The sequence below is a fragment of the Oncorhynchus kisutch genome, linkage group LG5 (assembly GCF_002021735.2).
Source record: "Oncorhynchus kisutch isolate 150728-3 linkage group LG5, Okis_V2, whole genome shotgun sequence".
Taxonomy (NCBI): Eukaryota; Metazoa; Chordata; class Actinopteri; order Salmoniformes; family Salmonidae; genus Oncorhynchus; species Oncorhynchus kisutch.
Window position 1 is genome coordinate 48,319,791 of NC_034178.2, and position 20,912 is coordinate 48,340,702.

Consider the following 20,912-nt stretch of genomic DNA (forward strand, 5'->3'; position numbering starts at 1 on the left):
TACATATGAAGCATCCTGTTGGCGTTTCAACTCACTACCAAATATGATGAGGAGGAAGCCCAGCGGCCGGCAGTGGGAGAAGATGGAGCGAGATGGATTTTGGCCAAGATTCTGCAAATGTTCTCATCGATGAAACATTTGATCTGCATATCGTTTTCTGTTTCCAAAACTAAAATTGGTAACAAACAGAGTGGTATGCGTTTCGTATAATGTACCCTTTGCCAAAGTTTCAAAAAATTGCGATGTTTAAAAGGAGTGCAAGAGCGGGCTTGCGAGTTATTGCAAGTTATTGCACATGCGCACTTCAGAGTAGGCGTTCCCTAACGAAAATATGCAAATACATTCTAAAACGCGCCAATAGGATCTCACTAGCTTGTGCTTGGCTCTGCCCACCTCCGTGCTTGTGCTGCAGACTATGATTAATTTGCTCCATTGGAAACGACAGGCTCTGGTCTATCTTGGGTTAGTTATAAAAATCTTTCGTCCTACCTTCAGTTATCACGGAAAATCGTATGAATGCAAACAACAGTTGTACGGATTATTCTCGTTTTTACATCACAAGCAATTCATATCTTCTTCTTTTCAAATCTCTTATTCATGACGTTTGCGCTTTGTAGTTTGTAGACTGTCCGCAAATTTGTACATTCCGAGGAGGCTCTTCTTGACACTTCATATAGAGCTTGACATAATCAAAATAGAACGTTTCACTTGGAAGAGGTTGAGTTGCATCAGTGGCACCAGTGTTAGTGTAGAAAATGTCTGACTCTATTATTTTAGCACTGATAGTGTTTCTCATCTTGTGTTTGATTGTAACGGTGGTTGCAGCTGTTGTGTACTCTGGGCTGTTCACTGAGGTCAATATCAAGACAGGGTCGCCTTATATCAAAAACGTTACTATTGCCTACAAATTCCATAAAGGACCGTATAAAGACTGTGGTGCAGCTTTCACAGAGACTGTCAGTATTGGGCCAAAGCTCAATACCATCCGTGTGTCCTACGATGACTCCACAGAGGTAAGGCACCTGAATTGTGTGTGTGTGTGAGTGTGAGAGAGAATAACTGATATAAATAAACTGTCCTCACTTTCAGATGTTTTCTCACTGGCCACTCTTTTCAAAGGGACATGTCTTGAATCCAGAGAGCTGAATGTGAATTCTGATTTGGGAGCATTAATAAAGTCAGCTGTACAATGCCACGTTGCACAGCTGATGATTTCCCCCCCTATTGTGGTTCCAGTTTACTTTGGCATTAGCATACAACTGACTCATAAATGTCAAAGAGATGGGCAAATCCTCCCTCCCATGGGTCAGATGAGAACTGAACTTATGACACTAAATATAGTCTAGTAAGTACACCCTGACTAGTATTTATGCAGTTCTGTTCATTTTCAGTTATAGCGCTTGCGGGAAATTTCTTCTGACACAGTGGCTGTAAGAACAAACTGTCTTGAGGGTTGTTCCTAGGCCAGTGTCAGGCCTCCTTCTCGATGCCCCACTGTTTAGTAATTTTACACTGCAACAGTTCGTGGAGTATCATGGTTACATCCTTGTTAATATTTTACTATACCTGTACTGTAATGCACCACTATAAATATACAGCTGGGAACTGTATTTTGATTCAGTCCTTACATGAGCCTGGGTGTTTAGTCAACATGCTGTGGCAGCCACACAACAGCTGTCTGTTAGATAGGATCTCAGTACACATCTAGGCTAACTGATGATAAGGGCTGAACACAGGCTGGGTGGCGAGTGGGACGGGCTGGCTATGCTCATGTGACCCATTGGTAATATGAGCAGACAGGCTTCAAGAGAAACAGGTTGAAGATTACATTTGTGATGTGAAATTCCTGCAAGACCAGGAGTGAAAGTAAGCCAGGACGGTAAGGCATACCGGCAAAATAAATAGTTGGGGTACACCGTACCGGTAAAAGATGAGCCTATCACAATAATTAAAACATACACTGAGTGTACAAAACATTATGAATATGTCATGAAAATAGCATGAACTGACTAGGTGAATCAAGGTAAAAGCTATGATCCCTTATTGATGTGTCTTGTCAAATCCACTTCAATAAGTGTAGATAAAGGGGTGGAGATGGATTTTGAGAAGCCTTGAGACAATTGAGACATGGATTGTGTATGTGTGCCAATCAGAGGGTGAATGGGCAAGAGAAAAGATTTTAAGTGCGTTTGAACAGGGTATGGTAGTAGGTGCCAGGCACACTGGTTTGAGTGTGTCAAGAACTGCAACACTGCTAGGTCTTTCACATTCAACAGTTTCTCGTGTGTATCAAGACTGGTCTCCCACCCAAAGGACATCCAGCCAACTTGACACAACTGTGGGAAGCATTGGAGTCAACATGGGCCAGCATCCCTGTGGAAAGCTTTTGACACCTTGTAGAGTCCATGCCCCATTGAATTGAGGTTGTTCTGAGGGCAAAAGGGAGGGGTTCTTAATGTTTTGTACACTTGGTGTATATTCCAAGAGAACTGTAGGCTATTACACTATTTATCATTACTGTATGTCATTCGGGTGAAAAATGAGTGAATAGACTTAAACTTGTGGAATATGTTCCAAAATGCGGCATGGTTCAATGATAACACTGAAATTTTGTCAAGGCAAAGATGAGTGGCCGAGACAGTCGCCCGCGGACAGAAGTGTATGCATCAATTCATGTTACAAAAGTGTAGGCCTAATGAATAACAATCACCAAATTTCATTCAAAACACTTTTTGGTGTTTTGAAAGGGATGTCTCTTTGGCAGAATTATTTGAGTGTCGTAGCCTAGTAGTTGGAATAGTAGACTAACTGAAGTCTGGACACTGACTGTAGGCCTCACATTAGGGCTGGGCGGTATACTGTATTTTATGATATTTCGGTATTGATGCAGGGACCGGTTTGGGTTTTTACTCTACCTTCTATACCGGTATTTGAATATTTAGTTTGTTAAATGTGAAATGCCATGTGTAATGTCAATTTTTATAGTTTACTTCGCTACTTGAGTCATCTCTTTCTCTCCGTGCTACTTTCCACACAGACCTAGCCACGCCCCCTGCCACTCAAGGAGTGCGTTTGATGTTCCTCAACCATGACACTTGCTTTCAGTCTGCATGGTTAATGCAGCACATGCAACAATGTTGATGACAACAATTCTGTTTTCACTTTGCTTCATAATATAAATCCACTAGTTGTTCTATAATGACACTATTAGTTTGTGTTTCTTATATCAGCAAACAGCTAGTTTGTCTTTTCTTAGCAAGTTGCCCTAAATCTTATGAGATGCTAATTGCTAGCTAATAAATGTACTGAGTAAGAGCAAACGTAGCTAGCTAATACAGCCTGATAATACCAGTGATGGTGTAGATCTAAATCAGCATGTTGTTTATGCAACAGTATCTTCTAAATCAAAGAGGAATATGCAAAGCAAGAATATGTTAGTTACATGAAGTAGCTATGAGAAAACATGCAATGTAGCCAAAGCCTATAGGATCCTCTAGGGAACACTTATCAACACTTTAGTTCCTACCCTGTCACAATAACTCCTCCCTGGAATTTTAATTCGTTGTCATCTCAAACAAGACTGTTTTCAAAGTGCCCACTATCATATTCTAACTATAGAATTATAATAGAATGACTATTTCCATGATTCCAACAGTTTTGCTGTAATTCGCAAGTCAAATCGCAATTGCAACATATGGTTAAATAAGTCCTGGATTATTTGCCCATATCGTGCAGCCCTACGTAGCAGTGTGGAATTTCTCAATTGAGCAGTGGTGGAAAGTACTTTAAGTAAAAATACTTTCAAGTACTACTTAAGTAGTAGTAGTATTTTTTGGGGGGTATCTGTACTTTACTTGACTATTTTTATTGTTGACAACTACACTACATTCCTAAAGAAAATACTGTACTTTTTACTCCATTCATTTTCCCTGACACCCAAAAGTCCCCATGTGCAGTTGCAAACCGTAGTCTGGCTTTTTTATGGTGGTTTTGGATCGGTGGCTTATTCCTTGCTGAGTGGCCTTTTCAGGTTGTGTCGAAATAGGACTCGTTTTACTGTGGATATAGATACTTTTGCACCCGTTTCCTCCAGCATCTTCACAAGGTCCTTTGCTGTTGTTCTTGGATTGATTTGCAATTTTCGTACCAAATTACATTAATCTCTAGGAGACAGAATGCATCTCCTTCCTGAGTGGTATGACAGCTGCTTGGTCCCATGGTGTTTATTATTGCATACTATTGTTTGTATAGATGCATGTGGTAATATCAGCCGTTAGGAAATTACTCCCAAGGATGAACCAGACTTGTGGATGTCTACAATTTGTTTTCTGAGGTCTTGGCTGATTTCTTTTGATTTCCCCATGATGTCAAGCAAAGAGGCACTGAGTTTGAAGTTTGAAATGGATCCATAGTGTCATGACGTTGCCCTCTTTGGGTATAGTAAGCCGCATCCCCCTCTCCCTGCCTCCCCCTGCCTCCTTCAACTAGGCTGCTGTGGTCAGAGAGAGGTCGTAAATTCTGATGAGAAGACCCTTCCACATGGCCACACATTTTAAGAGGCGGAGTGAACTTCCACCTCACAGAACTTGAGGTCCGAACAAATTTAATGTTCCGGACAAGGTATAAAAGATCGGTGAAGAATCCAGCTACGAACTGGTCCATTTGTTACATTTTGGGGAAGCTCATGGTAGACTCATTACCATAACGCTGTTTATATAATAGCCTCAGATATGAGGTTTACATCTAATTGTTGTATAAGATGAATGAGTGAGTATGATACTGTTTACACAATTTTACAATGTGATTTTGGACTGTTTAATGAAGGACAATCCAATTCCCTTTTGAGTTGAATTAAATCAGAGGACCACCCACTGAGCCTAGTTAGGGTCAGGCATCCTGGGACAGCCCCTTTTCTGCAATTCTGAATAAAACCTAACTTTGAGAAATTATCACCAGACCATGTTTTTCTCCATTAGGAGAGGACGAAGGTTGTAGACCATTGCTGAATCTTTTAACCATACCACGTGGTTAAACTCTTAGACTATCGATACCGACATAATAAGAACAAGTCTTTGATATGAATTACTAGTCTGCAGCTAGGAATTTGGTATCATTGAACGCGAAGAACGACAACCGCCGTAAACATCCATTCTATAACGAATGAAGGAATGTCACTCTGAACAATCTACTATAACCACAACCAAGAGAGAGAGGGAGAGAGACGGACAATTCTACAAAGAAACAAATTTTTCACCAGCGATCAAGATGACACACTGAGCGTAAATATATATATTGATTGCAATTTTTCCCGAATGAGTGAGCATTCATGTGCAAAGGATTAGCATTTAAATTGTTATATAATTATCAACTCTGTAGTGACTTCTCAGCTGACCCCACTCCGCGTTTTGTCCACCAAGCCGTGATGCCGGTTTAGCCCACTAGGGCACATTCCCTTATCATTTCTTGTAACCATATTTATTTATGCATTTCTGTGAATTACTTAGTAATAAATAAATGATTTAAGACAATTGATGTATGGATGACTCATTGTGAAGACTGGGTTTGTGCAGATAACCAACAATTTACGACGTTTGGAATGAGACTAACGTGAGGTAAAATAAATAATTCATTAATCAGAAGACTATTGATCAGATATGAAAAGTTCTGAAAGGTTATATTGGGAAATTATATCTTTGTAATCTGAATATTTTCCTTGGTGCCCCGACTTCCTAGTTAATTACAGTTTCATGATTAATCAGTCTAATCGCGTAATACTAATTACAGAGAATCTTTGATAAAATTAAGTCTTCAGTTTAATGATAGCAAAGACACGACAATAGGTACACCTCCAATTGATTGAAATGTCAATTAGCCTATCAGAAGCTTCTAAAGCCATGACATCATTTTCTGGATATATCCAAGCTGTTTAAAGGCACAGTCAACTTAGTGTATGTAAACTTCAGACCCACTGGAATTGTGATACAGTGAATATTAAGTGAAATTATGTCTGTAAACAATTGTTGAAAAAACTACTTGTGTCATGCACAAATTAGATGTCCTAACCAACTTGCCAAAACTATAGTTTGTTAACAAGAAATTTGTGGAGTGCTTGAAAAATGAGTTTTAATGACTCCAACCTAGTGTATGTAAACTTAATATTAGCCCGCTCTGTTCTGGGCCAGCTGCAGCTTAACTAGGTCTTTCTTTACAGTACTTGACCATATGACTAAACTATAATCAAGATAAGATAACTAGAGCCTGCAGGACTTGCTTTGTGGAGTGTGGTGCCAAAAAAGCAGAGCATCTCTTACAGACAGGCCTCTCCCCAACTTTACAACCATTGAATCTATATGTTTTGACCACGACAGTTTAACACCAAGTACTTTAGTCTCCTCAACTTGTTCAACAGTCACAATATTATTTTGGGATGCAATGTTCAGACATTCACAGAAGTAGCTACAGCATAACACAATCTTACAAACCGGAAAATGTAGGCTACATTTGTTGTAGTTTTTTTCAATCTTTTTTTAAAATTAACAACAACATCAATACATAAAGCACATGAGGGAAAACAAGCATACATTGATTACAAACAATGGACAATCGAGCTAGGGGGTACAATATCACATTACAATACACAAGGACCTTAAGGGATATACATATACTTACAATTGTAACAGCTTTTTTGTTAGTAGAGCATTTAACCGTCTTAAAATACAGTTCAATTTCTTTTTGTAGGGTAAGAAAATGTGGTTTTATGTTTTGTCAATTTACATTTGTGTATATGAAATTTGGCCAAAATAATAATGAAATTAATTACATAAATGTTTCAGCTTATTTATATCGTATGTAAAGACTCCAAGTAGTACGTCTCTCTTCATAAATGTGTTCAATTATAAATCTACTGATGTCTTGCCACAGTTTTCTTACATGAATACAATGCCAAAAAAGATGCAACACTGTTTCTGGGTGGTCATTACAAAAGGAGTAATTTCAGTTTATGTTTTCCTTAAACTTCTTCATATAGTGGTTGGCAGGATAATATTTATAAACAATTTTAAAACTATTTCCTTTAACAAGTAGGTATGTGTGTGGCAACATCCAAACATTTTTCCAACAGATATTATCAATAAATCCATTCCAATAAGGCATGACATAAGGTACAACATCCTGCTGAAACAAGGTTTGTATCGCTCTGTTGTTGAATGGACCAAAAGAGAAACAAATCTTTCCTACTGATGGGTCAATAGAAGGTAGGCTCTTTAAAACTATTTCCTTTAACAAGTAGGTATGTGTGTGGCAACATCCAAACATTTTTCCAACAGATATTATCAATAAATCCATTCCAATAAGGCATGACATAAGGTACAACATCCTGCTGAAACAAGGTTTGTATCGCTCTGTTGTTGAATGGACCAAAAGAGAAACAAATCTTTCCTACTGATGGGTCAATAGAAGGTAGGCTCTGAGGGTCAGGTCTTGACACATTCCTGAATAACAGAGCAACACCTGAGGGAATGGCATCTAAAACAATTGCAAAATCTTTAGGTGTTACAGAGACCTTGTAAAGTGATAAGAATTCCTTAACTGAGTAAAAGACCCTCTGCATTTACCAGTTGGCTCACCAATAGGATATTATTTCGGAACCAATATTCTAAAAACAAAGAAGTATTTTTATAAAATATATCCCGATTATTCCATATATAATATCTGTGTGGGGAAAAATTGTGTTTATAAATTAAGGACCATGACAAGAGAACCTGCTGATGAAAGGCAGAAAGTTTCACTGGAATTTTGTCAATATTATAATTGCAAAACAACATGAGATTAAGGACACCAAAAGTAGAGAAGACATGATGAGGAATACAATTTCAGATAGAAGTGGGTGTTCTTAGGAATTGTTTTATCCAATTGATCTTTAAAAGTATTATTTAAAGTAGTAAAGTCCAGAAAATTCAGTCCACCATTCTCATTCTCAAGTATTCATTACAACAGTTTTCCTAATGTAATGGGTACAGTTTCTCCAAAGAAAGTTGAAAAGCAACTGGTCTATCTCCTTGTTTATTTTACTGTCAAAATATAAAGATAGAGCGCCATATGTTAGTCTAGAGATACCTTCAGCCTTGGTTATTAGGGGACTCTACCTTTTTAAAGACAAGTCCCTCTGTAGCCATTGATTTAGACTCTTCTGGGAATTTTTAATAAGAGGGTTAAAATTTAGTAAGCCTCTAGACTTCTGATCCTTTGTAATGGTTATGCCTAAATATGTAAGTTCTTCTTTTACTGGAATACCATAATATGAAGGTGTCACACAATATTTGACAGCTATGAATTCACATTTATTAATGTTAAGATAAGCCCAGACGCTTTGGAAAAGGATTGTATCACATTGATTGATATGGGAATTTGGTTAGCGTCTTTCAGAAAAAGTGTAGTATCATCAGCCAGCTGGCTTATAATAATGTATTTACCAGCTATGGAAATACCTTGTACTATTATTTAAAGAATTTGCAAGAAGTTGGGTGATTAATAAAAACAGGTACGGAGAGATGGAACAACCTTGCCTAATTCCTCTCTTTAACTCAAATCTAGGTGAGGTGCCATATTTCAGTTTGATAGAGCTGTTACCATTTGCATAGATAGTCTTAATAGCCTTACAGAAAAAATCCCCAAAGCCAAGTCTCTCAAGGGAGTGGAAGAGAAACTGATGCTCTACTGTGTCAAATGCTTTATAAAAATAAAAAAATAAAATGAAGCTATCGTCAGTTATTAGGTCTGAGTAGTCAAGTATGTCTAATACTAGTCTGACATTGTTAGAAATATGTCTGTTCCTCATGAAGCCAGACGGTCTTTCATCAATGATTGCATCTAGGACCTCTTTAATTATTTTTGCAAGTAGTAAGGCTAATATCTTATAGTCATTATTAAGAAGACAAATTGGACGCCAGTTATTGATGAGCAGCACTTATTTTTTAGGCTTAGGTATCAGTGTTATTAACCCCTGACTCATTGTAGGAGGGAGAACATTGTTTTTAATACTCTCTAAAAAGACTTCAAATAGGAAAGGGAGCTACTTGTTAAGAAAATCATTTGTAAAATTCTGATGTAATTCCATCAACACCTGGTGATTTTATTGTTCATTAGATGTTTGTTAGACTCTATAATCTTTTCAACTTTGATGGGTTCATCACACTGTTTAGATTCTATATCACTGATAGAGTGAACATTATTCAGTGAGTTAAAAAAACATATCTGTGGATTCCTGACAGTATGTAGAGCTATACAATTTTCTGTAAAAATTGCTACAGTATTTAGCGATTTAATTTTTGGTCATCTGTAATAACACCCATTAATGTTTAACTTATGGATAGTGTTATTTTTAGTGTGACATTTCTCAAGTCTAAAGAAATAGGATGAATTCTGTTCTCCCTCAATCCATTTTTTCCTAGATCTAATAAAGGCTCCTTCTGCTTTTAATTTATATATATTATCCAGTTTATTTTGTAACTCAATTAGTTCCATCTTCTCCTCTCCCGATAGGTCGGCTGGGGACCTCTGAGAAAGGGAAGTTATCTTAATGATCACCTTTTCCTCCTCAGCTCTTCTGGTCTTAGCAAGATTACTGCCATATTTTATAAGGTATTTGGACACCTCAAATTTAGGTTACATAGGCTACATTTGTCAGAGCGCTAACTGAGGTCATAATGGTCATAATTTTATAACTCTCGGCTGACAGAAACTACAATTTTAATTAGTTAATAGCAGTTACTATTTATAATTAATCCCATAACAGGTGAGCTCACCATTGATATAAATAATTGATAGAAAAAAACGCTTTCTAGAAATCTAAAGTCATTCGACAATGGGTAGTTTGCGCGCTGCCATGTTTTTCTTTTCGCATCAACCAAAGATGATAATAAGAGGAGACGATGAGTTTGGTCTGTTTATAGTATGCATGTTGAAGGGGGTGTGTCGTCTACGATCATTCACTTCCCTTTATTCACTTCCGGAAGTTTACCCGAAAGATGAGTAAACCATTCCTTCACCTCCTTTTGTTGTAACACCACTTTTGTATTAGGTGTCCATTACATTCTATGCAATAATCAGAATGCATTATTTGTCAACAGTCCCTGAAAATGTGAATTAAACTGTAAATACTGTAATGAAACAGCAGGGAGCAGGTCTCGAACCCTATGTGCCTACAGGTTTACAGAAAATAAGGAACTTACTTTGATAGGAACGTACACATGTCCAAAGTTATTATTTGTAAGGAAAACAAGCACCAGCCAGAAAATGTATGTGAATTAATGAGGAGGCAGGAACCCACCTCAATTCCAACTGTTGATCGAAAATACAACTTAGTCAATAATATCAAAGGCTGCAATGAAATCTAAAAGTACAGCTCCCACAATCTTCGTATTATCAATTTCTTTCAACCAATCATAGAATGGACCTATCCCAAAAATAAATAAATGTTCATTCTGAATAGAACCATTTTTTCCCCCCGTTCCGTTACACAGGTCCGACCTGAAGTTTAGTTCTGAACCGGTTCGAAATCCCCAAAAGTTACATTTTATATTGTTCCATTTTAAACCTAAGATTTGTATTTACATTTCGCTCAACATTAAATTACTTCACCAATCAGTGCGGATAGAGTATCTTGCTTTGGAGCAGGCAAGCTATTGGACAGATGAGTGTAGGGCGCAAGAAGCGACAGAAATTTTGTGGGGCGAGGGCGAGAGACGATGGAGAAGGAGGCTTTGCTTGAGGCACTGGCAATCTTGTTGTTATGACATGCATTATCTGAATTAGGCCCACCGAATTATACCAACTGAGGAGCGGCTTCTATGAAGGTTGGCTAGCTAGCTAACAAGCTTCTGTGTGCAAAGTGGCATCAGAATTCAAATAAAAACACCTTTTCGTACTTTATAAATCCAATTTGAAACGTGAACTATAGCACATTTTTTAAGTAGCATTGAAAAGGTTAATCCGGTCTTCTCTAATAAAAAAATCTCTCTAATTTCTGAATCACGTATGTAATGTCAGTAGGCTACAGTAGACTGTGTTTCAGAAGGAGGGGCAGGTAGCCTACACACAGAAGCACTGGCAAATATTTTCAGCTGGCAGGCAGGCAGGCAGACACTGGAATACGTTTCTGAGTGACAGAGTGAGGTCTTTTATGGGACTAGAAAAAAATGGCCAGAACATTATTAACCGGTTCCCATGCTTTTAAAATAACAGTTCTGTTCCAGAACGGTTCCTCGACATTTTTTGTTCATCTCTGGTATTCGGTTCTGTTCCCTGAACCGGGTTCAACCCCTGCTTCAGACCACTGCAATTTAGCTGGTACACATTCACATTTTTATTGGATTGAAATTGTAACTTCTAATTACTACCACAAAGATGGCCTTCGGTCCACCTACCATTGAATATCAACTTAAATGATCATGTCTATTCTATAATCTATATTTCAATATGTTTCCTATGGAGGATTAAAACAGCAGATATTCCCATTCAAGTCAACCTTCTCTGATGTGTGACATCAAACTGTCTTTGTGGTAAAGAATGTAAGAGGGGCGCTACACCATCTTGTGGACTGGCTGCGCCACTATGTAATCATTGTCCAGGCACCACACCATAATAGAGTATTTTTGCAGGAAATGGCAGTTTCAACAACAGGAGTCCAAAGGGGGGCACTTGGTCACGTCCCTGACCAAGGCCCTTCTCCCCCGATTGCTCAGTTTGGCCGGGTGTCCAGCTCTATTAAGAGACTTGGTACTTCCAAACTTCTTCCATTTAAGAATGATGGAGGACACTGTGTTCTTGGGGACCTTCAATGCTGCATAATTTTGTTGGTACCCTTCCCCAGATCTGTGCCTCGACACAATTCCTTTGACCTCATGGCTTGGTTTTCTGCTCTGATATGCACTGTCAACTGTGGGACCTTATATAGACAGGTGTGAGCCTTTCCAAATCATGTCCAATCAATTGAATTTATCACAGGTGGACTCCAATCAAGTTGTATAGAAACATCTCAAGGATGATCAATGGAAATGCACCTGGGCTCAACTTCGAGTCTCATAGCAAAGGGTCTGAACACTTATGTAAATAAGGTAGTTCTGTTTTTACATTTTTTATGATCAAATATTTCTAAAAAACAGTTTTTGCTTTGTCATTATGGAGGATTGTGTGTAGATTGATGAGGGGGAAATGTAATATAATACATTTTAGAATAAGGCTGTAATGTGACAAAACGTGGAAAAAGTGAAGGGGTCTGAATTAGGGATGCATGATATTTCAGTGAACATATCGGAATCGGCTGATATTAGTTAAAAATGGCAACATCGGTATCGTCCGATGTCTAGTTTAATGCCGATGTGCAAATCCGATGTCAAAGCTGACGTGCATACCTATATAACGTAGGTACATGCTGTAATGACCCCACGTAAAATGTTGCACTACACGTGGAACACAGCATTCATAACCTGGCCCACAATGTCTCCTGTGTGGATTGAGCAGTCAACAAGTCATTTGAAAGAGTAAGAACATTTCAGCGAGACAACTCAAAGGCGAAATGGAATTCACTGTCCTTGACAATAAACTGTTTTCTGTCGTGGGTGATGTTGGCTTTCGCCGACTGGACGAGCACCGGTACACACTACCAAGTGCGCTATTTTTCAGATGTTGCTCTACTGGAGTTACACTGTAACATCGTCACTGCTATTAGCTTCAAGACTTACATACTATGGAATGCCGTTTGGTTCTTTGTGTGTCAAAAAAGATACAATAGCACTGTCATTGATGTACAAAAAAGTATGCAAACAAGCAAACACCGTCCACGAACAATGTTTACAATATCGCGTTGGTAATAAAGAATCATTTGTTCAACCACAACTTCTGGGGTAGCTAGCTTTAGCTTGGTACCTAGCTAGCATCAATACAACCAGCCTGAGAACAATGACCAGTAGAAACTGCAGTCATTTTCATTATTCTTAGCAATGATTTAGGAATCCTTGTGAGTAACGTAAACTCACTCACATTTGTACATCCCCTTGGTCCGTACAATTGACCTTATTTTAGCGCCCAAAAAACTTAATACTTCCAGGTCAACTGTAATGTCAATACCATTGTAAAGCACAATTTTCCCCCTTTCCAATAGAATTCATGCCGAGACCTCCACGCTGCCCGTTTCTGCATAATTCAACAAGGCAATGAGCCCCATCGGGTCTTTAAAAAAATGGTGGGTGGGGAAGCGAAACTAATGCGTGGTAGTGAGATGGAGAGATGTATGGGAAAACGTCTTTAAAAAAATAATAAAACACTATAAAGAGTTTATACAATGTGTCATTACAAACTTATTTGAAGGTTTGTTTCGAATTTAAATCGGATTTTATGGGCGGTGCTAAAGTGATCTTCAGAAGTCAACAGCGGCTTTGAGAATCATGATCGCTTGCAGTGATGACGCAAAAAATGACTAGGTATCCCCCCTTACACCTTCACTGTCCATTTCTTGTTTTTAAACGATGAGAGAAGTGCTACACCTGGTGGAGAGAGATTGTAAGACAGAAATAGTTGCTTTATTCATGCTGTACGTTATGGTATGACACGTCTCGATGTAACGGAGGGTCAGTTTTTTTCACCTTTTCTCCAATACTGTAGCGCCATTACCATGTCGATCAACGCTTGAATAGAAACGTAGTTCACACCCCACCCCGTACAATTGCCCTTACTTTAGCGCCCCAAAAATGTAATACTTCCAGATCAACTGTAATGTCAATACCATTGTAAAGCACAATTTCTCCTCTCTCCAACAGAATCAATTACATGACCTGCCCGTTTCTGCATAATTCAAGCAGGCAATGAGCCCCGTCGGGTCTTTTTAAAAATGGCGGGTGGGGAAGCGAAACTAATGCGTGATAGTGAGAAGGAGAGATGTTGTGTGGGAAAATAGCTTTTCTTCACTCGATCTGTCCAACTTATCACCTTATCGCCTTTAAAATGTAAATAAAACACTATAAAGAGTTTATATAATGTGTCATTATATACCTATTTGAAGGTTTGTGTCGAATTTGAATCGCGTTTTTAGGGCGGTGCTAAAGTGATCTTCAGAAGTAAACAGCGGCTTTGAGAATGATGATAGCATGCAATGATGACAAAAAAATTATTAGGTATCCCCCCTTTATCCCCGTCACTGTCCATTTCTAGTTTTTAAAGGATGAGAGAAGTGCTACACCTGGTGGAGAGAGATTGTAAGACAGAGAGAGTTGCTTTATGTGTGCTGTACTTTATGACATGACACGTCACAATGTAACGGAGGGTCCGTTTTTTTCACCTTTTCTCCAATACTGTAGCGCCATTACCATGTCGATCAACACTTGAATAGAAACCTTGTTCACACCCCCGATTTTGAAGTCCACACAGTCGCTACAGTCCCATTAGTTTTCTTTGTAGCCTCATTTGAATGTTGCGCTTGCACACATTTGTACGGAATGGGGTGAGTTTACGTTACTTAACCCTGTTGCCCAACGCTAACGTTATAAGCAGCCAGCTAGCTTCATCTGGCTTGTGAGGCTCGACCGGACCGGCTTATGTGTTGTGAAGCTAGCCACATTAAGGATTAGGCACAATAGTGGAATTTGCAGTTTGCCTTCAAAATAAAAGTCTGTCATTGACAATTATTATGTGACGCACAGTCATTCAGGTCCTGATTGGTCAACAAGCTTATTCGACACGTCATAGTGTTATCTATTGGTCATTGTTTTCTTTTTTTGACATGCAAAGACCTAAACAGTGTTCCATAGAAATCCTGATTGAGAATGAAACGACTGAACAAATGAACAACAAAATAGCACAGCAAGTAAGTGAAAGAAATAGGTTTTGATGATGTTTTCCTGGTAATGGGGACATATATAAATGCCAACAAAATAAATGTTGTGTGTGTCTGTAACCTTTATTTAACTAGGCAAGTCAGTTAAGATCAAATTCTTATTTCAATGACGGCCTACCCTGGACGACGCTGGGCCAATTATGCACCGCCCAATGGGACTCCCAATAACGGCTTGATGTGATACAGCCTGGATTCGAACCAGGGACTGTAGTGACGCCTCTTGCACTGAGATGCAGTGCCTTAGACCGCTGCGTCCGTGTGTGTTAAATATTTAACTGTACTAGAACGCTTAAAAGGCCATAAAAAATGTAAATATCGGAATCGTTTTTTTTTTTTTGGCAAGGAAAATATAAGATATCGGTATCGGCCAAAAATGTCATATTACTAGTCTGAATTCTGTCCGACTGCACTGTATCAACAGAAATAAGACAGATCCTGCTTCTGTTGCCTGTTTTTAAGTGTTTGTTTAATAGCCGACTCATTCTGTGAGCAACAATCCTCTGTGAGCACCAACCACAAATTGTTTGTCGGATAAACAATTTCGAAAATTCGTCTGTTTTTAATTTTGGCTATGCTGTAATAAGAGCTTTACACTTTTTTTCATTAGAACCTCTATTCTATTATTTATAAATTATTTAGTGTTCCAAATTGTCCCAAAAATTATAATAATAACCCTCCCATTTTCTTGATCTCCTTATTGTTATTTTGACTATTATTGTTATGATCATCATTATTAGAATAAGTAATGTCATTATCATTAGTAGGTTTACAATAGCAGCCTTGTATAACCACAATCGAGCTGTAGGCCTAAGAGCGTTTAGTCTTAATACCGTAATTTACTTCAGGCCTTTATTTAAATACTTATAAGCTGCTGTAATGTATCAATCAATCATGAATTTGTTCATGTCATCACACAGCATACGAGGCGTTCATGAATTGCAATGCAGTCAAGTATTTTAGTTTTGTAACATAACAAAGCGACCCTTGAATAATTTGAGTAAATCATAAATAAACCGTTCCATTTTGGAAATTGCATTCAAGAATGAATGCGACTCGTTTTAGTCTTTGCAGCAATAAAGGCTTTAAAAAGGATAAGTACAATAAAAAGCACATTACAACAGACTCTGGTACGCTTATCATTTATTTAGTGTTGTTTACAAAGTTCCAAACGGGCAGAGAAATTATGTTGTAATCTAACAGCACCTGTTTGGCACACACAATATTCACACAGCGCTTGCTCCGTACATTATTTTTCTTGATCTCCAGCATTTTCCGAAATTAGTCAAATTTATTCCACACTTCTGACTTCCCCTTTACCTCTTGAGCAAAAAGTAAACAGCCCCCCATTTCAGGTTTATTTGTCACGTCCTCTGCATCCATTATGCTGTCACGTGTTTTGAGTTTGTTATAACCAGTTTATTGATGTGATTATGATATGCTACAGCTCAGGCCCTATTGGTCACATGCATGCGATGCATACATGTGTCACTTAAAGAGAGCAAGGGTGGAGGGAATAGGGAATGTTTTTCCTAAACAAATTAGGGATCTTCAGTCAAACTTTTCAGCCCGTAATGGCTGTAACCTAATTATGTTCCAGCTTCACCAACACGGACAGTGTGATAAACACTATTAATGTTCTGTGGTGGTCGCTGCGGCAGGGAGGAGAGGGAGCTAATGGGTGCTAAAAAAAACACAGCATAGCAAGTCTGAGCCCGGTTGGCACAATAAAATCAATTAAAGTCGGACTCATTTGTGTGTCTTAATTTATTTAATTACTTAATTAATTTAAGAAATGAAAAGCTAAAATGTATTCAGTCAATAAGTATTCAACCCCTTTTGTTATGGCAAGCCTAAATAAGTTTAGGAGTAAAAATGTACTTAAGTCACATAATAAGCTACATGGGCTCTGTGTGCCATAATGGTGTTTAGCATTATTTTGGAATGACTACATCATCTCTGTACCACGCACATACAATTATCTGTAAGGTCCCTCAGTTGAGCAGTGAATTTCAAACACAGATTAAACCACAAAGAAGGTCACCTATTGGTAGATGGGTAAAAATAAAAAATCAGACATTGAATATCCCCTTGAGCATGGTGAAGTTACTAATTACAAGGTGTATCAATACACCCAGTCACTAAAAAGATACAGGCGTCCTACCTAACTCAGTTGCCAGAGAGGAAGGAAACCGCTCAGGGATTTCCCCATGAGGCCAATGGTGACTTTAAAACAGTTACTGAGTTTAATGGCTGTGATGGAAGAAAAGTGAGGATGGATAAACAACATTGTAGTTACTCCACAATACTAACCTAAATGACAGAGTGGAAAGAAGGAAGCCTGTACAGAATAACACATATTCCAAAACATGCATCCTGTTTGGAATAAGACACTAAAGTAAAACTGCTAAAAATGTGTCTACGAATATGTTTATTTCCTGAATACAAACAATATGTTTGGGGCAAAACGAACACAACACATCACTGAGTACCACTTCATATTTCAAGCGTGGTGGTGGTTGCATCATGTTATATGTATGCTTGTCATCGGCAAGGACTAGGGAGGTTTTTTAGGATAAAATTTAATAGATCTAAGCACATGCAATATCCTAGAGGAAAACCTGGTTCAGTCTGCTTTCCCACAGACACTGGGTGACATTCACTTTCAGCAGGACAATAGCCTGAAACATAAGGCCAAATATACACTGGAGGTGCTTTCCAAGACAACATGGAATGTTCCTGAGTGTTCTCGTTACAGTTTTGACTTTAATCGGCCTGAAAATCTATGGAAAGACTTGAAAATGACTGTCTAGGAATGATCAACAACCAACTTGATAGAGCTTGAAGAATAAAAAAATAAAGAATAATGTGCAAATATTGTAGTCGTGGCCAAAAGTTGAGAATTACATAAATATACATTTTCACAAAGTCTGCAGCCTCAGTTTGTATGATAGCAATTTGCATATACTCCAGAATGTTATGAAGCATGATCAGGTGATTGCAATGAATTGCAAAGTCCCTCTTGGCCATGCAAATTAACTGAATCCCCCAAAAACATTTCCACTGCATTTCAGCCCTGCCACAAAAGGACCAGCGACATCATGATAGTGATTCTCTTGTTAACACAGGTGTGTGTTGAAGAGGACAAGGCTGGAGATCACTCTGTCATGCTGATTGAGTTTGAATAACAGACTGGAAGCTTCAAAAGGAGGGTGATCCTTGGAATCATTGTTCTTCCTCTGTCAATCATGGTTACCTGCAAGGAAACACGTGCCGTTATCATTGCTTTGCACAAAAAGGGCTTCACAGGCAAGGCTATTGCTGCCAGTAAGATTGCATCTAAATCAACCATTTATCGGATCATCAAGAACTTCAAGGAGAGCGGTTCAATTGTTGTGAAGAAGGCTTCAGGGCACCCAAGAAAGTCCAGCAAGCTCCAGGACCGTCTCCTAAAACGGATTCAGCTGCGGGACTTTTGGAGGATGGCCTGGTGTCAAGAAGGGCAGCAAAGAAGCCACTTCTCTCCAGGAAAAACATCAGGGACAGACTGATATTCTGCAAAAGGTACAGGGATTGGACTGCTGAGGACTGGAGTAAAGTCATTTTCTCTGATGAATCGCCTTTCCGCATCCGGAAAAAAGCTTGTCCGGAGGAGACGAGGTGAGCGCTACCATCAGTCCTGTGTCATGCCAACAGTAAAGCATCCTGAGACCATTCATGTGTTGGGTTACTTCTCAGCCAAGGGAGTGGGCTCACTCATCATTTTGCCTAAGAACATAGCCATGAATAAAGAATTGGTTCTAACACATCCTCCGAGAGCAACTTCTCCCAACCATCCAGGAACAGTTTGGTGACGAACAATGCTGAAAATGCATGATGGAGCACCTTACCGTAAGGCAAAAGTGGCTCGGGGAACAAAACATCAATATTTTGTGTCCATGGCCAGGAAACTCCCCAGACCTTAATCCCATTGAGAACTTGTGGTCAATCCTCAAGAGGCGGGTGGACAAACAAAAACCCACAAATTCTGACAATCTCCAAGCATTGATTATGCAAGAATGGGCTGCCATCAGTCAGGATGTGGCAAATATTGACTCTTGCATCAACTTAATGTAATTGTCAATAAAAGCCTTTGACACTTATGAAATGCTTGTAATTATACTTCAGTATTCCATAGTAACATCTGACAAAAATATCTAAAGACACTGAAGCAGCAAACTTTGTGGAAATTAATATTTGGGTCATTCTCAACTTTTGGCCACGACTGTACAATACAGGTGTGCAAATCTCTTCGAGATTTACCCAGAAAGACTCACCACTATAATCGCTTCCAAAGGTGGCTCTAACATGTATTGACTCAGTGTGTGAATACTAATGTCAGTTAGATATTTCTGTATTTCATTTTCAGTAAATGACAAACAAGTTTTCACTTTGTCATCACGGGGTATTGTTTGTAGAATAGTGAGGGAATTTTATTTGATTTAATCCCTGTTGAATTCAGGCTGTTACACAACAAAATGTGGAATAAGTCAAGGGGTAAGGAATACTTTCTGAAGAAATTCTGTCAGTTATTCATTTAGGCAACTGGTGTGTAACACATTAACCTGCCGGTCTATTTCCTTGTCATTCTGTCTGTCTTTTGCTCTCGCTTGCTCTCTCTTTCGTTCTCTCACTCCTGCTTGCTCGCTCTCGTTCTCTCACTCCTGCTTGCTCGCTCTCGTTCTCTCTCTCCTGCTTGCTCGCTCTTGTTCTCTCTCTCCTGTTTGCTCGCTCTCGTTCTCTCTCTCCTGCTTGCTCGTTCTCTCTCTCCTGCTTGCTAGCTCGCTCTCGTTCTCTCTCTCCTGCTTGCTAGCTCGCTCTCGTTCTCTCTCTCCTGCTTGCTTGCTAGCTCGCTCTCATTCTCGCTCTCCTGCTTGCTTGCTAGCTCGCTCTCGTTCTCGCTCTCCTGCTTGCTTGCTAGCTCGCTCTCGTTCTCTCTCTCCTGCTTGCTAGCTCGCTCGCTCTCGTTCTCTCTCTCTCTCCTGCTTGCTAGCTCGCTCGCTCTCGTTCTCTCTCTCCTGCTTGCTAGCTCGCTCTCGTTCTCTCTCTCCTGCTTGCTCGCTCTCGTTCTCTCTCTCCTGCTCGCTCGCTCTCGTTCTCTCTCTCCCGCTTGCTCGCTCGCTCTCGTTCTCTCTCTCCCGCTTGCTCGCTCGCTCTCGTTCTCTCTCTCCCCGCTTGCTCGCTCACTCTCGTTCTCTCTCTCCTGCTTGCTTGCTAGCTCGCTCTCTCTCGTTCTCTCTCTCCTGCTTGCTTGCTAGCTCGCTCTCTCTCGTTCTCTCTCTCCTGCTTGCTCGCGTCTCGTTCTCTCTCTCCTGCCTTGCTAGCCTCGCTCTCGTTCTCCGTCTCTCTCTCCCTGCTTGCTTGCTCGCTCTCGTTCCTCTCTCTCCTGCTTGCTAGCTCGCTCTCGTTCTCTCTCTCCTGCTTGCTAGCTCGCTCTCGTTCTCTCTCTCCTGCTTGCTAGCTCGCTCTCGTTCTCTCTCTCCTGCTTGCTAGCTCGGCTCTCGTTCTCTCTCTCCTGCCTTGCTAGCTCGCTCTCGTTCTCTCTCTCCTGCTTGCTAGCTCGCTCTCGTTCTCTCTCTCCTGCTTGCTAGCTCGCTCTCGTTCTCTCTCTCTCCTGCTTGGCTAGCTCGCTCTCGTTCTCTCTCTCTCCTGCTTGCTATCTCGCTCTCGTTCTCTCTCTCTCCCTGCTTGCTATCTCGCTCTCGTTCTCTCTCTCTCCTGCTTGCTCGTTCTCTCTCTCTCTCCTGCGTTGCTCGGTTCGCCTCTCTCTCTCCTGCGTGCTCGTTCCTCTCTCTCTCCGGCTTGCTCGTTCTCTGCTCTCTGCTCTGCTTGCTCGTTCATCTCCTCTCCCTCTGGCCTCGTGCTCTCTCTCTCGCCTGCGTCCGTTCTCCTCTCTCTCTCCTGCTTGCTCGTTCTCTTCTCTCCGTTGCTTCGTTATCTCTCTCTCTCCTGGCTTGCTCGTTCTCTCTCTCTCTCCTGCTTGCTCGTT

At 39.9% G+C, this 20,912-nt stretch overlaps 1 protein-coding gene across 1 annotated transcript in view; it reads left to right on the forward strand.

Moving 5' to 3' along the window:
- Positions 1 to 413: 413 nt before the first annotated feature.
- Positions 414 to 20,912, forward strand: part of LOC109891179 (testis-expressed protein 264-like) — a 129,969-nt gene continuing 109,470 nt past the window's right edge. Inside the window, exon 1 of the mRNA XM_020483517.2 lies at positions 414 to 1,013. Within this exon, the coding sequence (XP_020339106.1) occupies positions 756 to 1,013 (258 nt within the window). The 5' untranslated portion in view covers positions 414 to 755. The remainder of the gene's footprint in view (positions 1,014 to 20,912) is intronic.